This window comes from Hylobates moloch, unplaced genomic scaffold, assembly GCF_009828535.3.
Source record: "Hylobates moloch isolate HMO894 unplaced genomic scaffold, HMol_V3 SCAFFOLD_10, whole genome shotgun sequence".
NCBI classification, from domain to species: Eukaryota; Metazoa; Chordata; class Mammalia; order Primates; family Hylobatidae; genus Hylobates; species Hylobates moloch.
In genome coordinates this window covers 23,430,148-23,443,625 of record NW_026652285.1, presented here as the reverse complement: position 1 = coordinate 23,443,625, position 13,478 = coordinate 23,430,148, and the positions used below count along the sequence as shown (strand labels likewise).

Below are 13,478 nucleotides of genomic sequence, written 5' to 3'. Positions count from 1 at the left end.
CCACAAGCTTCCCCGATCTAGCACTGCAGCTGTCCTTGGCAGTCCTTTCTGCTGTCTGACCACTGTAGGTCATGCTGCAGTCTCTGAGGTAGAGCAGCATCCTTCCCACATCCTCAGAGCTGGGGGATCTTACCCAGGGGTCCCACTGTGAGCTGGCCCTGAGAGGGACCCTGTCCCCCCAAACTCTTAGCAGCTACATCTCCAAAAAGCCAGAAATCTCAGACACTCACCAAGAATGGGCTGCTGCTGGTCTCAGGTAGCCAGATCAGGGCCAAATGCTGCCCCCTCTAAGGGCTCCCAGCAGCCTAGGTCCCTCGCTGTGGCCAGCACTGAGAAGGGAGGGGGCAGAGAACAAAGGCTAGAGCAGGGCGGGGCTGCATTTCACCACCTGCCACTGGGCTGAGTCTGGCCTCTGTCCCAAACTCCCTCTGTGACCCCAGGTGAGTCCCTGTCTTTCCCTGAGCCTCAGTTTCCCATTTGTAAAGTGGGAAGGACATCTGTTTCACAGTCTCCAATTAGCTGATTGACAGAGAGGCTTTGTCCCTGCCCAGTGCCTCAGGCTGTGAAGGGACACTGGGTCCTCTTTTTGTGCAGTCTGAACCCCTGGACATGCCGAAAAGGTGACTCATCTTGACCCCTTTACTCTCACTCCAGCCTGGAACCCTGGCACCCACACCTCGGAGGTGGTCGTGGGCACCCATGGCCAGCCCCACAGCTGACACTGCCCTGTTCGGTGCTCGAGCCGCAGCCTGTGGTGGGGATGGCTCTGGGAACTGTGGCAGGTGGCAGGCAGCAAGTTGCACTGGGTCCTGCCTCCAGTCCTGCTAAAAAGAAGCAAAATCTGCCACCCTTCCTGCCCTTGGGCTGCAGTAAGTTCTTCCAGCAGATTCCCAGGAGGTCCCAGGCTGGGGTGTGCATGAGACCTCTCTGCCTACCTCTGTCTGCTGGACCTGGCCCCAGCTTCTCAGCCTGGAGTTAGCCAAGGATGGGGGTGCCTTGGTCAGGAGTGGCTGCCAGGGCTGCCAAACCCAGCCCAGGGGCTCACTGCAGAGGCTGCACGGTCTCAAGGTCACCTCAGGACAACCCTCCAGGCCAGAGACCAAGGCTGCAGGGAAGGGAGGGGCTCTCTAAGGGAGGACCCCCTTAGGCCACTATTGCTGTCACTGTGGCTGAGGAATGCCACCTGGACGTCAGCCAGACAGGGGAAGCAGAACATGCCCAGACCTGGTCCTCAGACCTGGGTTGGAATCTTGGCTCTCCCACTGTGATCTGGGGCCAGGCTGCCCACTGGGCCGTCAGTTTCCTCACCTACAAAACAGCGTCTCACCACCTCCTGCCCAGTCAGTCCCAAAGATTTGAGGAGGGGCTCTCCATTAAAATATATCAATATATAATAGAATATCCAAGCATATACAAAGGTGGAGAGGATAATTTAACAAATCCCCACATACCCAGTACCTGTCACCAAGCTTCAACCAATATCAACAACCAATGTCAACTCATGGCCATACCATGACTATGCCCACACCCTCTCCTTTAACCTCTGGATTTTATTTTTTTCTTTTTATTTTTTGAGACAAGGTCATGTTCTGTGGCCCGCCCAGGCTAGAGTGCAGTGATGCAATCACGGCTCACACCAGCCTCGACCTCCTGGCTCAAACGATCCTCTCACCCCAGCCTCCCAGGTAGCTGGGACCACAGATGCATGTCACCACACCTGGCTAATTTTTTATTTTTGTAGAGAGAGGGCCTCACTCTGTTGCCCAGACTGGTCTCAAACTCCTCCCACCTCAGCTCCCAAAATACTGGGATTACAGGCATGACCCACTGTGCCCAGCCACCTCTGGGTTCTTTTAAAAACAAAGCTTCAGCATTACTCAATATACCCAGGTAATAAACCTGTATATGTACTCCCTGAATCTAAAATAAAAGTTGAAAAAAAAAAGAAGGAATAAAAACAAAGCTGAGACATCATGTGATTTCACCTTTAAATACTTCATAATGAATTTCTTAAAGATAAAGACTTAGAAAAAGCCATAACCGCAATACCATTATTACACCTTAAAAAGTTAGCCATAATCCCTTAATATCATCGAATATCTGATCAGAATTCAAATTTCCCCCAATTGCTCATAAATGCTTTTTACAGTTTGGATTTGAATCAAAGGTCAACACATCATTTGGTTGATATATGTCTAAATTTCTTGAAATCTAGAGATTGCCCATCTTTTCTTGTAATTTTGTTGCTGTTGAAGAAGAAACTGGGTTATCTGTTCTGTAGAATTTCCCCATCTGGATTTTTGTCATTGTTTCCCTTGTATTTCCCGTAAATTAGTTGTTGAATCCAAGGAATCAGATTCAGGTTTGGTGTTTTGACAAAAACAATGACTAGTTGGGGTTCACATGTCTGCAGGAGGGTCTGTCTCCTGAGTTAAACAGCAAGTTCAGGTGCAGTCAATCTGATACATTTATTAAAGAGCTCCCATCAGGTAAGAGCTCAAACTAAAAAACTCTTAGACAAGGCTAGGCGCGGTGGCTTGCGTCTGTAATCCCAGCACTTTGGGAGGCCAAGGTGAGTGGATCACTTGAGGTCAGGAGTTCAAGTCCAACCTGGCCAACATGGTGAAACCCCATCTCTACCACAAATACAAAAAATTAGCCAGGCATGGTGGCGAGCACCTGTAATCCCAGTTACTTGGGAGGATGAAGCAGGAGAATCGCTTGAACCCAGGAGGTGGAGGTTGTAGTGAGCTAAGATCGTGCCACTGCATTCCAGCTTGTGCAACAAAGTGAGACTCCATCTCAAAAAACAAAAAAACCTCTGAGACAAAAACATAGACTGGCATGAGCAGTGGGCAGAGGCCAGACATCTGTCTTTTTTTTTTTTTTTTGAGACTGAGTCTTGCTCTTGTTGCCCACGCTGGAGTGCGATAGCATGATCTTGGCTCACTGCAACCTCTGCCTCCCGGGTTCAAGCGATTCTCCTGCCTCAGCCTCCCTAGTAGCTGGAATTACAGGTGCCCGCCACCATGCCTGGCTAATTTTTGTATTTTTAGTAGAGATGGAGTTTTGCCATGTTGGCCAGGCTGGTCTCGAACTCCTGACCTCGTGATCCGCCCACCTCGGCCTCCCAAAGTGCTGGGATTACAGGTATGAGCCACAGCGCCTGCCGGGAGTGGTGAATCTATATTTGGGAAAGATCACTCTGGGTGCTGAAGGATGTGTTGGAGATGGAAGCAAGATGCAGAGGGCTGAATGCTAGCAGGCTCCATTTATATGGCTTTCTGGAAGGGGCAGAACTAGGACAGAAAGGAGGTTTCAGGTTGGGTAGGAGGGAGCATGGCTGATAGTAGGGGGGCACAGGGACTTGTTGGGGGAGATGGGGCCGTTCTGTGTCTTGGTGGTGGGGCTGGATGCATTAACTGTGTGCGTGCTGGGGCCGACTGTCCCACCAGCTAGTCCAGGACTAGCGGAGGACAAGCATGCTGTCGGACTCATCTCTGACTCCCAGGCCCTGTTTGTTACCTCTCTAGACTTAGACTGTCAGAAAATCTCTCTGCGATGATGGTCTCTTGTCCATTCACTTACTTAATTAGCAATGACTGGGCGCCCACTGTGTGTCAAGCTGCATGGTGGGCACTGGAGACTCTCAGATAACCACGACCACTCCTGCCCTTGAGGAACATCCAGGCAAGCTGAGACATGGCCTCGATCCATTTGACACTTTCACCAAGGCCTCCACAGATGCCCACCTCTCCGGGTCTCCCGCCTTTTTTTTCCAGACGGGGTCTCACTCTGTCACCCAGGCGGAGTGCAGTGGCACAATCTCAGTTCACTGCAGCCTTGACATCCCAGGCTCAAGGGACAAGGGATCCTCCCACCTCAACCTCCTGAGTAGCTGGGACTACAGGTGCACACCACCATGCCTGGCTCATTTTTTTATTTTTTGTAGGGACAGGGTCTTGCCATGTTGCCCAGGCTGGTCTCAAACTCCTGGACTCAAGCGATTCTCCTACCTTGGCCTCCCAAAGTGCTGGGATTACAGGCATGAGCCACCACGTCCAGCTCTGGTTCCCTTCTTGATTCAGCCAGCCAGAACTCATAGGTATATCAAAAAATAATCTTTATTGTCACTAGTATAAAACAGAGCAGATCAACTGGCCTCTCAGTCTGTACAAAGTGTGGGGCGTGAAACCGCCTGGGCTGCCCCCACTTCTCCCATAATGCCCTGCCCTAGAACAGCACCTCCGGAGCTAGGAGAAGGAGAGGGGGCCACCCTAGGCCTTCCCTTGAGGAGAGGGGTCAGGAGTGGACTGTAGTGCGGGCTGTTTTCTATCTGAGGGAGGCAAAGAAGCAGAGGAGAAAACTGGAGTGGCAGGACCCTCTCGCTCCTCATCCCGTCCCCCGCTGCCGCGCCCCAGAGTCCACTGGATGGGTAGAGGGGCGGCGGGCAGCCTGAAGGCGGGCTGAGGCATGAGCCAGTCCGTGGCCTGGTCAGAGGGCCACCCGCGTGCAGCAATGGCGCAGCAAGCACGGCAGGATGCCGCGGTTCAGCTGGTGGAACTCCACGAGCTGCAGCAGGTCAGTGAAGCGGGTCTGGCCATCATCCATGCTGAAGTACAGGCGGCCCTCCTCCTCGCTCTGGGGTACAGTAGAGGGGGTGGAAGGTCAGGGAGGGACCCAAGGCTTGGGAAGCTCCCTCCTGGGCCAGGGCCCCACCCATTTCCTTTTATTCTTTTCTTTTTTCTTTTTCTTTTATTTTCCTTTTTTTTTTTGAGACAGTTTTCTCACTGTGTCATCCAGGCTGGGGTGTGGTGGTGCCACCATAGCTCACTGCAGCCTTGACCCTCTGGGCTCAAGCAATGTTCCCACCTCAGCCTCCTGAGTAGCTGGGACTACAGGTGTGCACCACCGTGCCTGGCTCATTTTTAAATTATCTGTAGAGATGGGGTCTCCCTGTGTTGCCCAGGCTGGTCTCGAACTCCTGGGCTCAAACCATTCTCCCACCTTGGCCATCCCAAGTGCCGGGATTACAGGTGTGAGCCACCGCACTCAGCCTCCCACTTCTTGTGCAGGGAAAAGGGAGACACACTGGGGGCCAGGGAGCCTCTGGAGCGGCCTGGTGAGGAGGACAGATTGCTGGGAGTCCTGTGTCTCATTGCAGGACTCCGGGGACGCAGGGAAGCTCACCGGCAGGATGAGATAATGCTTCACTTTCTGCAGGTGGCACAGAGAGAGGACAAAGCCCTGGGGGTTCCGCTGACTCTCCCGGACCAGGAACAGGCTGCCAGAAGACAGGAGACGGGGCAGCATTACCCAAGAACCCATGGCTGCCACCTGGACCCCGGTCTCTCTTATCCCTGGGTCTGTTGCCCGGCCCTGCCCCTTACCCGTCTACCAAGCCCTGCTGTCCAATAAGCCGCTGGCTCTCCTCACGGGAAATGCGCCCGTGGAACCAGAGTTGGGTGCGGTGGATGGCTGCGGTGGGGAAGGATATGGGCGGTCACTTTGGGGAGGGGACCCCTATACCATCTACTCCCCGCTGGGAATGCAAAGAGAAGTCAAGGCAGCCCCCGCCCCAGGACTTGGGGCTGTCACCCACCTGCACTGAGGCTCGTGCCGGAGGCCGGTGTGGGCAGGCTGAGGCGGTGGTTTGTCTTCTTCTGTGGAGCAGTGGGAGATACGGGAGAGTCGGGGCATGCTTAGGGGCATTACCCAGCACCTCAGGAAGGTAGAGCACTTCTCCCCAGCCGGGGGCCTCCCCCCGCCCCCTCTTCCTCCCTCCTATTTCAGGGATCCCACCCAGAGAGTGGGTCCCCAGCACAAACACACACACAGGCAGCAGGCCTCACCCTCCAGGCCTGGGCCTCCTCCAGGGCCACACTCAGAGCCTCCCGGGGGTTCTCGATGACACGCCCAGCATGGCCAGAGAAGTCCATGGCCACCAGGGTATTATCTGAGACACTTCTCTGGAGATGGGAGGAGAGGGGAGAGGTCAGAACAGGGCCCAGGTACCCGTAAGACAGGGTCTGCGTGCCCACCCTCCCATCCCCTTGTGCACACTCACCAAGGGTGGGGAGCCCAAACAAGATGGATGCAGATGGCGAGACTGTGCCTGCTGGTAATTCTTGTAGAGCTGCACCCCGTACTGGGGGTGGGGAGAGAAAGAGGGCTTGAGGTCGACAGGTCCTGGGGGCGTGGCTGTGACCCCCCCCGCCCAGACCAGGGCTTGTCCAGACCAGGGCTGTGTTTCTGCCTTTGATGGGCGCTTCCTATAACTTCAGGCTTGGACTGGGGGTTATCAGAGAGAAAGGCCTTGATGCCCTCCTCATTCCTGCGACTTCCTGAAGGCAGAGCTGGGGATCCCTCTGGCCAGGCCAGCCCCCCATGCCACTCCCAGGGTCTCACCTTGAAGAGGCGGAAGGCAGCCAGCCAGCAGGTGCGGCTCTGCTCGTCTTCACTGCAGAAGATCCGAAGCCCCTTGTGGCCATTTCGAAGCTTGTTGGGCTGCAGAGAGAAGAAATTGACTGGTCCCGTATCTGCCTTTAGGACCACATGTCTGTCCCTGCTCCACAGAGCAGAGCAGAATCCAGGGAGTTTCCAGCAGGCCAGGGTGCAGGGAGAGGAGTCTAGGCGTCTGAATTGGGGCTCAGAAGCCCCGGGCAGGATCCAGGGGCCTGAGCAGTTCCTGCTTCCCCAAGCCAGGGGCCAGGCCTGGCCAGGTCTTCACCTTGACACAGAAACCGAAGTCGGTGGGCATCCCGTAGAGCTTGCGGCCCTGCGTCACCACGTACACGTTGGACTCGTTCACATCTGCCACGTACTGCAGGTGCCTCGGATCCTAAGCAGCACGAGAGAGCAGGACTTGGTACAGGTGGACCCTGCCCACTATTACCTCCCCCCACAAGCCAGGTGGGGAGATTTCAGGACCAGAGAGGGGCAGGGGAGTGCCCAGGGTCACACAGCAAATAGAAGTAGAGCCAGGACTTAAACTAAGGTCATCTTTTCTCCTGCTACCTCCCTGGGCAGGTGAGCTAGGCAAGGATGTAGGGAGAGATGGTAAACTGGAGGTGGCTGGCCTGGGGGGCCCAGGGGGAGAAGGGCTCAGGGGTTCCAGCAGAGAAGGGGCAACTTCTAAAAGGACCAGGGACTGGAGGGGCTGGGGCTGGCACCCTCAAGACCTCACCTTAGAGGTACCCTTGGTAGAGTAATAGAGGCCAGATCGGCGCAAGAAGCAGAAAAAGCGTTTCCAAAGCTTCCGTCCTGAACCCCGCAGCTGCAGAAAGCCCTGGATCTCAGGAAAGCTGCCAGCATTCAGGAAGTTCTGAGCCAGAGGAGAGCAGAGGAGAGTGAGAGGTCTGACCTCCTTCCTTCCCCTCTACCACCAAGATGTTTTTCTTTTTCTTTTTGAGACAGGGTCTCACGCTAGTGCAGTGGCACGATCACAGCTCACTGCAACCTCGACCTCCCCAGCTCAAGTGATCCTCCCACCTCAGCCTCCCAAGCACCTGGGACCACAGGCTCATGCCACCATTCCTGGCTTTTTTTTTTTTTTTTTTTTGGAGAGATGAGGTCCCGTTATGTTGCTCGGGCTGGTCTCAAACTTCTAGGCTTAAGTAATCCCCCGCCTCCGCCTCCCAAAGTGCTGGGATTACAGGCATGAGCCACCGTGCCCGGCCCCCCTCAAGGTTTTTACAAGAAAATGCTCCACATGCATTTCTCGCCCCCATTTAACGGAAGAAACTGATGCGCAGGCAGGGAAAGTGACTGTCCCCAGTCACACAGGACTGTGATTTGGCTCTTTCTACCACATAGAGGGGAGGCACAGGACTTAAGGGCGGAGAAGCACTGGCCAGTGCTGGGGAGTCGTGACTATGCAGTGAAATGGGGGGTCCCCCCACCTGGATGAGGTCTTCATGGGATATACCAGTGTGTGCATCGAGACAGCTGGAGACCATTTTTTCTGGGAACAGGGAGTGCTGTGGGTAGACAAGTGTCAGGGGTCAGGGCTCCAGCATCCAGGTTGAGGATCAGGGCATCCCAGCACCCAGACAGCCCTCATGCACTCACTGGGGAGCTCTTGAACAGTTCGTACTTGGCGAAGTTTTTCCGGAAGATGAAGCGGCTATCTCCGCCCACGGGCCAGGCAGCCTGCACTTCCACCACGGACTCGTGGTCCTCCAAACCCCGCTCTGGGGTCAAGGGCAAAAAGCCGGGGTTATTGGAGATCAACCAGATCTCCTGGATGAGCCACATGCCTAGCCCAAGATGCAAGGCATCACCTCCCAGCCCGGGTAGTTCCATGCACCTGACTTACCCAGTGCTAGGTGGGGGTGGCACTCCACCAGCCCCCAGGTCTCGTCGCTCAGGGCGTGAGCTCGCTGCACCAGCATTTCACACACGTGGCGAGCTGTGGCACCTGCCGCCACCTCCACAGACCTGCAGGCCCCATCCTCACTGTACACCTTTACTACCTGCGCCCCAGGAATTGCACACGACTTGAGGGGAGGCAAAGGGTGATTCCTTCCCTTTCCGCACCTGCTAGACCCTCAGGGACTCCTAACCAAGATCCCCTGCCTCCATGGAAGCAGCTGTGTATCTCCCACAGACCCAGAACCCCTCCCTTCCCTTCCCTTCTGAGGGACAACTCACATGGGGGCGGCTGGCATCGCGGGGGAGCAGCCCCCTTGCACTGGAGGGGCCCCCGAGAATGGGGCTCTGTGAGGGAGGACTGCAGAGCTCAGGGAAGGGGTTGGGGATAGAGGGGAGGGAGGTGGCACGCCGCTCCTCCTCTCGAAGTTTCCTGTGGCAAGAAGAAAAAGGGAGAGAGGTGTGGGGAAGGGAGCAGTGGCCTGCAAGCCTCTGAGTATTATCCAGCACTGACCTCCCCCAAGCCCCATGCCCCATCATACCTGCCGGTGGTTGGGATGAGGAGAGGCTGGGACCTCTTTACCTCCTCAGGCAGAGGGGTATCAGGGGGCTGGGGAGTCCCAGGAGGGGTCCCAGGGGCTGGGCAAAGGTCTTCCGGAGAGCTGCCAAGATGAGGTGGAGACAGATCCAGCTCCATGGCGTCTGAGGGAGAGAGGGGCTTAATGGAACCAGTTGTGCGCCCTTGTCCTGGGGAGAGGGGATGAGAGAATTCAGACCTCCCGACCTCACACGGCAGTTAGGGTGCTCCTCAGAGTTTACCTAGCACCTCACTGCTCTAACTGGAGTTTCCCTGAAGCCCTTGGGGAAGGATAGAATGAGCCTCATTTTACAAAAGGGGACACCGAGTCTCTGAGAAGGCAGCATTCTCGCCCTCAGTCACAGGTGAGTCGGGAGTAGAACCTGTGTTTAGACTCCAAGTCCAGTGCTCTTTCTGTTTTTTCTTCTTCTTTTTTTTTTTTTTGCAGTGGCGTCATCTCCGTTCACTGCAACCTTCACCTCCTGGGTTCAAGTGATTCTTGTGCCTTAACCTCCCGAGTAACTGGGATTACAGGCGCATGCCACCACGCCCGGCTAATTTTTGTATTTTTACTAGAGATAGGGTTTCATCATGTTGGCCAGGCTGGTCTCGAACTCCTGATCCGCCCGCCTTGGCCTCCCAAAGTGCTGGGATTGCAGGTGTGAGCCACCACGCCCGGCTCCAGTGCTCTTTCTTTAGCACAAAGTTGCTCACAGGAAGAGCTAAGCGTCCACCCACCACAAGCCTGGTGGTCACAACAGATTTCACCACCCCACAGACTCTCAGGCTCAGCCCTCAGGGCCAGGGCAAAGGCCCTCTCCTTTGCTTCCATGTGTGGGGCACTCACTGCGCTGGGCTCTGCCCCGGGTTTTTCCAGCACTTTGTTGCCAGACCCAGTTGCCAGAGCCTGTTCGTACTTGGCGAAGTTTGGCCTGCCCAAGTGATGAGTGATGCAGAGGGGAGAAGGAGGTTGGGAAGGATGGGAGCCAGAAAGGCAGGATAGCCGGCTCCGCTGCAGTGCAAGGGGGAGAGCGCGCCTGGGGTGGGGGTCCTGGCCCCAGCAGCCGCCAAACCTTGCGTAACCTCCCCAGGCCATCCTCCTGCCCAGCTCTTTCCTGAAGCCCCAATGCTAGAGCCACCTCCTCTGAGAAGCCTTCCTGGCTTTCCACATTCAGACTGAACCACTCCCTCTCAGCACCGCGCAGGGGCCGCATCATCCATTACTGTGCACCTGTCCTATCCACCCATTTGTCCGAGGGCACCTGGTACCCCCAGGCAAGGTCAATCTCACCCATGTCTTATCACTTATAGGGGCTGCACAGACACTCAGGACAAGTAAAGACAGGATGGCGGGCAAAGACGAGCACTAGAGGTGGAGGTGGGGCTGGCCCCTCCTCCGCAGGAACCCAGCAGACCCCTTTGGCCGGGCTGAGACCTGGGAGAACCTGCAATCCCAGCCCCCAGCCTCTTCTCCAGACACAGCCAGTACTATGAGGCCACCTGGGGCACCTGGGATTGACCCCTCAGGAGGGAGCAGGCACCTGACCCTTCAGTGAGGGCATCAGGGGATTTGGGGGACAGGTGAGTCAGGGTGGGCGGGACAACACTGCCTAGGGCTCTCCACTCAACCTTGACTCATCCACACAACTTCCTGGCTTAGGAGAAACAAAAACAGCCCTGCCTCTACCCTCCCCCAACTCCCCAACCCACTGGTAGCCAGAGCGGAATGGGGGAGGCACGGGGCTGGGAACAGGATGGGGGAGGAGGATGTGGGGCCTGAGGCTTCTCTGACGTCACCTCCTCCTCCCCACCCTCAGCCTAGCTCCAGGCCAGGTGAGACCTGCGATCTGCTGTCACCCCTAGTCCCAAACCACCGCCTCACCAGGGAGTCCCTCACCTTGGAAGGAGAGAGGCAATGCCCGGCCTGGATTCAGAGGCCCATATGAAGAGAAGCCAGCATCCCAGCGGTGCCCCTCCCCACCCAGAGCATCGCTCAGAGCCCCTGCCCTGTGTGGATGAAGTTCCTCCTGACACATTCTCCTGGGTGTCCCGGCCAGAGGGGTACCACAGGAGCAGGAGTGGAAAGGGAAAACACTCAAGAAGACAGACAGGATGAAAGGCCAGGGAGGGGGCTCAGGGTCCTGCCAAGAGGGGCAAGACACACCCACCACCCGCTAGCAACAGACACCAGCACCTCAATACCAGAACCCAATCCCCCATTCCCACCCCAGTCTAACCTCCAAACAGCCCCAGTCTCCAAACAGCCCCAGTGACTTCATTCCAGGCTGCAGGGGGCCACGCCTGCCTAGAAATCACAGACCAACAGTGGGGTGGGGAGAGGAGCAGAGAATTCGGGAGGGCAGTGCTTGGAAGGGGTTAGAAGTGGATTCGAATCACATTAGAGCCTGGCCTCAGAGATCAGAGAGGGCCAGCCCAAGGCTGGGGTTTGCCTTCAGAGCCCCCCAGCTGTGCCCTTAAGCCCCTTCTAAGGCTGGAGGCGGGTGGAAGCCCCCCAACTGTGCCCTTAAGCCCCTTCTAAGGCTGGAGGCGGGTCCAGACCAATGGGGTGAGCAGGGAGGAGGAAGGGGTCCTGGCTGTGGGCCTGGCAGCTTAGAGATCTGGAGTTTTCAAACTGAGGCCCCGGGAAAGCTTCGGTTGGAAACACCGACCCCCAAAATCAGTTTGTCCCCTCAACGAGGTAACTCCGGCCGTGGCTTCCCAGCTGCCTCCTCCCCCAGTAGCTCCAGCCCCACTCGCATTCCCGTCCTCCCAACCTCCTTGTTTACTTCCTGAATCACGCCCCACCTGACTGGCCCTAAGGGCGGGTGGCGGGGCCCAGTGTTCAGGGCCAACAGAAAACAACTCTGCTTCCCAGAGCAGGGGGAAGGGCTTGCGGGACTGAGGCCTGGGCCAGGGGCCTGGACGTGGCGGGAGAGCCCCCGTCCGCCCAGTACTCCACGCCCCGCCCCCACGGGAGAGGCTTATAACCTTTTAGGGTGCAGGGCCCAGGTGAGAAGGTGAGAAACCCCTGGATAACTCCTAGTATAAGGGAGGACCCAGGACTCTGAGGCCCCGCCCACTCTCTCACTCAGGAAAAATACCCAATGGGAGAAGGCGGGGCAGCTCTTTTAAAGTTTAATTCGGGAAGAATGCTGGAGTGTCTGTGCAGTTAATCATTACAGGCTGCCCGCCTCCATGAGGTCCCCCCACCCCGCATACAGCAGGATATCAGGAAAGGGGAGAGCAGAGTCCAAGACCGGCGGACCAAAAGAGGGCATTCCTGGGGGGCAGTGCGGCTAGTTGGGGGGGCCGTTCCGCCTTGCCAGCAGGTGCATTCTGTCCTCAATCTGCCAGGGAGACCCAAACCGGGAACCTGGGTCTCTCCCTAGCCTCATCAAGCAGAATAAACCATCTGCTACCCCCTACCCCACTCTCCCCAGGCCCCACCGCACTGCAGAGCCCCTCATACACCCCTCCAGCCTTCCTGACCATTTCGTGCTGAAGCCAGGAGGGACCCCGGCTCACCCGGCCTCCACTTTCCCATCGGAGGGCCAGAGGCGGTGTTGCTGAGAAGGGCATACAATCTGGAGAGATGGAGCCTCAACAATTTAGAGGATCCCTCTCCTTCACTGCCCTCCAAAGTGGAGGGGGCCCTCCCCACATCTCCCCGCAGCCCGCGGAGACGTCTGTCTTAGAGACTTGGGGAAACCCAAACTGGGGTAAACTGGGCGAGCCAGGGAGTGAGGGCGGCTCTCCCCGGATGTGCGGGGAGGGGCTAGTTTCAGCGGGAAAGCTAAGCCGGAGGAGAGAATCAGGTCTTCCTTCCCATTCTCAGCTTCTGGCTGCAGGGAGGTGTACAGGGAGGGAACAAGGAGGGCTGGAAACCAGGATGGGGACGAAAAGAGGGTGGGTGGGGAGGAGGGGGTGGGGTGGGAGATGGGCAGAAAAGAGAAAAGTGGGAGGCCGAGCAACCCATCAGGAGACCCAGCCTTTCCCTACCGGCCTCCAGACCGGCCGTGCCTGCTCCCAAAGGATGAATGCTCGCTTGGGTTCTTACCTGAACCCCGACGTCAGGACACCCGGCTGGGACCACGTCTTCAGGGAGGGAGACGCCAGGCCCTTAACTACCTGTCCCCCTCCAGCCCCCGCCCCTGGCCTGACATCACCGAGCGGGGAGGGGGAGAGCCAGGTGGCTCCAATCCGCCCACCTGGGCCGCTGGCCAGTTCAGCAGGAGACGGGCACAGCCTTGGGCCCTGGTGCAGCTGGGGGTTGCCTGGCAGGCTGTCGTCTGAGACCGATCTCGGTCCCCTTACCTGGAGGAGCCCCAGCAGGAGTAGCAGGACACCCGTTCCGAAGTCTGGCTCCGTCTAGGAACCCCCGGATTCCTGGATTTTATTTCAGATCCACTCCCGCTTCTCTACAGGTGGTAGGAGGGTGTCCCGACTTCGGACAGAGAAGTCAGGGGCGGGGGGAGCCCTGTTTGTCCAGATTCCAGGCCCAAGGAAACTAAAATTATCTTGGGCAGATGGG

At 57.0% G+C, this 13,478-nt stretch overlaps 1 protein-coding gene across 2 annotated transcripts; it reads right to left on the bottom strand.

The window, feature by feature from the left end:
* Nucleotides 1-4,146: 4,146 nt before the first annotated feature.
* Nucleotides 4,147-13,268, bottom strand: GRB7 (growth factor receptor bound protein 7). 2 transcript variants are annotated; one of them, XM_058445514.1, is made up of 15 exons: nt 13,262-13,268; nt 8,913-9,072; nt 8,653-8,803; nt 8,318-8,474; nt 8,071-8,192; nt 7,902-7,979; nt 7,187-7,324; nt 6,731-6,841; nt 6,409-6,507; nt 6,068-6,148; nt 5,853-5,969; nt 5,603-5,663; nt 5,391-5,478; nt 5,191-5,284; nt 4,147-4,641 (listed from the first exon to the last, which is right to left on the bottom strand). In XM_058445514.1, exons 2-15 carry the CDS (start codon nt 9,065-9,067, stop codon nt 4,495-4,497), a joined length of 1,599 nt encoding a protein of 532 aa, XP_058301497.1. In that variant the 5' UTR covers nt 9,068-9,072; nt 13,262-13,268; the 3' UTR covers nt 4,147-4,494. The 2 variants fall into 2 exon arrangements, with proteins under 2 accessions (XP_058301497.1, XP_032019386.1); XM_032163495.2 differs by lacking the exons at nt 5,391-5,478; nt 13,262-13,268 and adding an exon at nt 13,005-13,082 and having other exon boundaries at nt 4,553-4,641.
* Between the last annotated feature and the right edge of the window lie 210 nt (nt 13,269-13,478).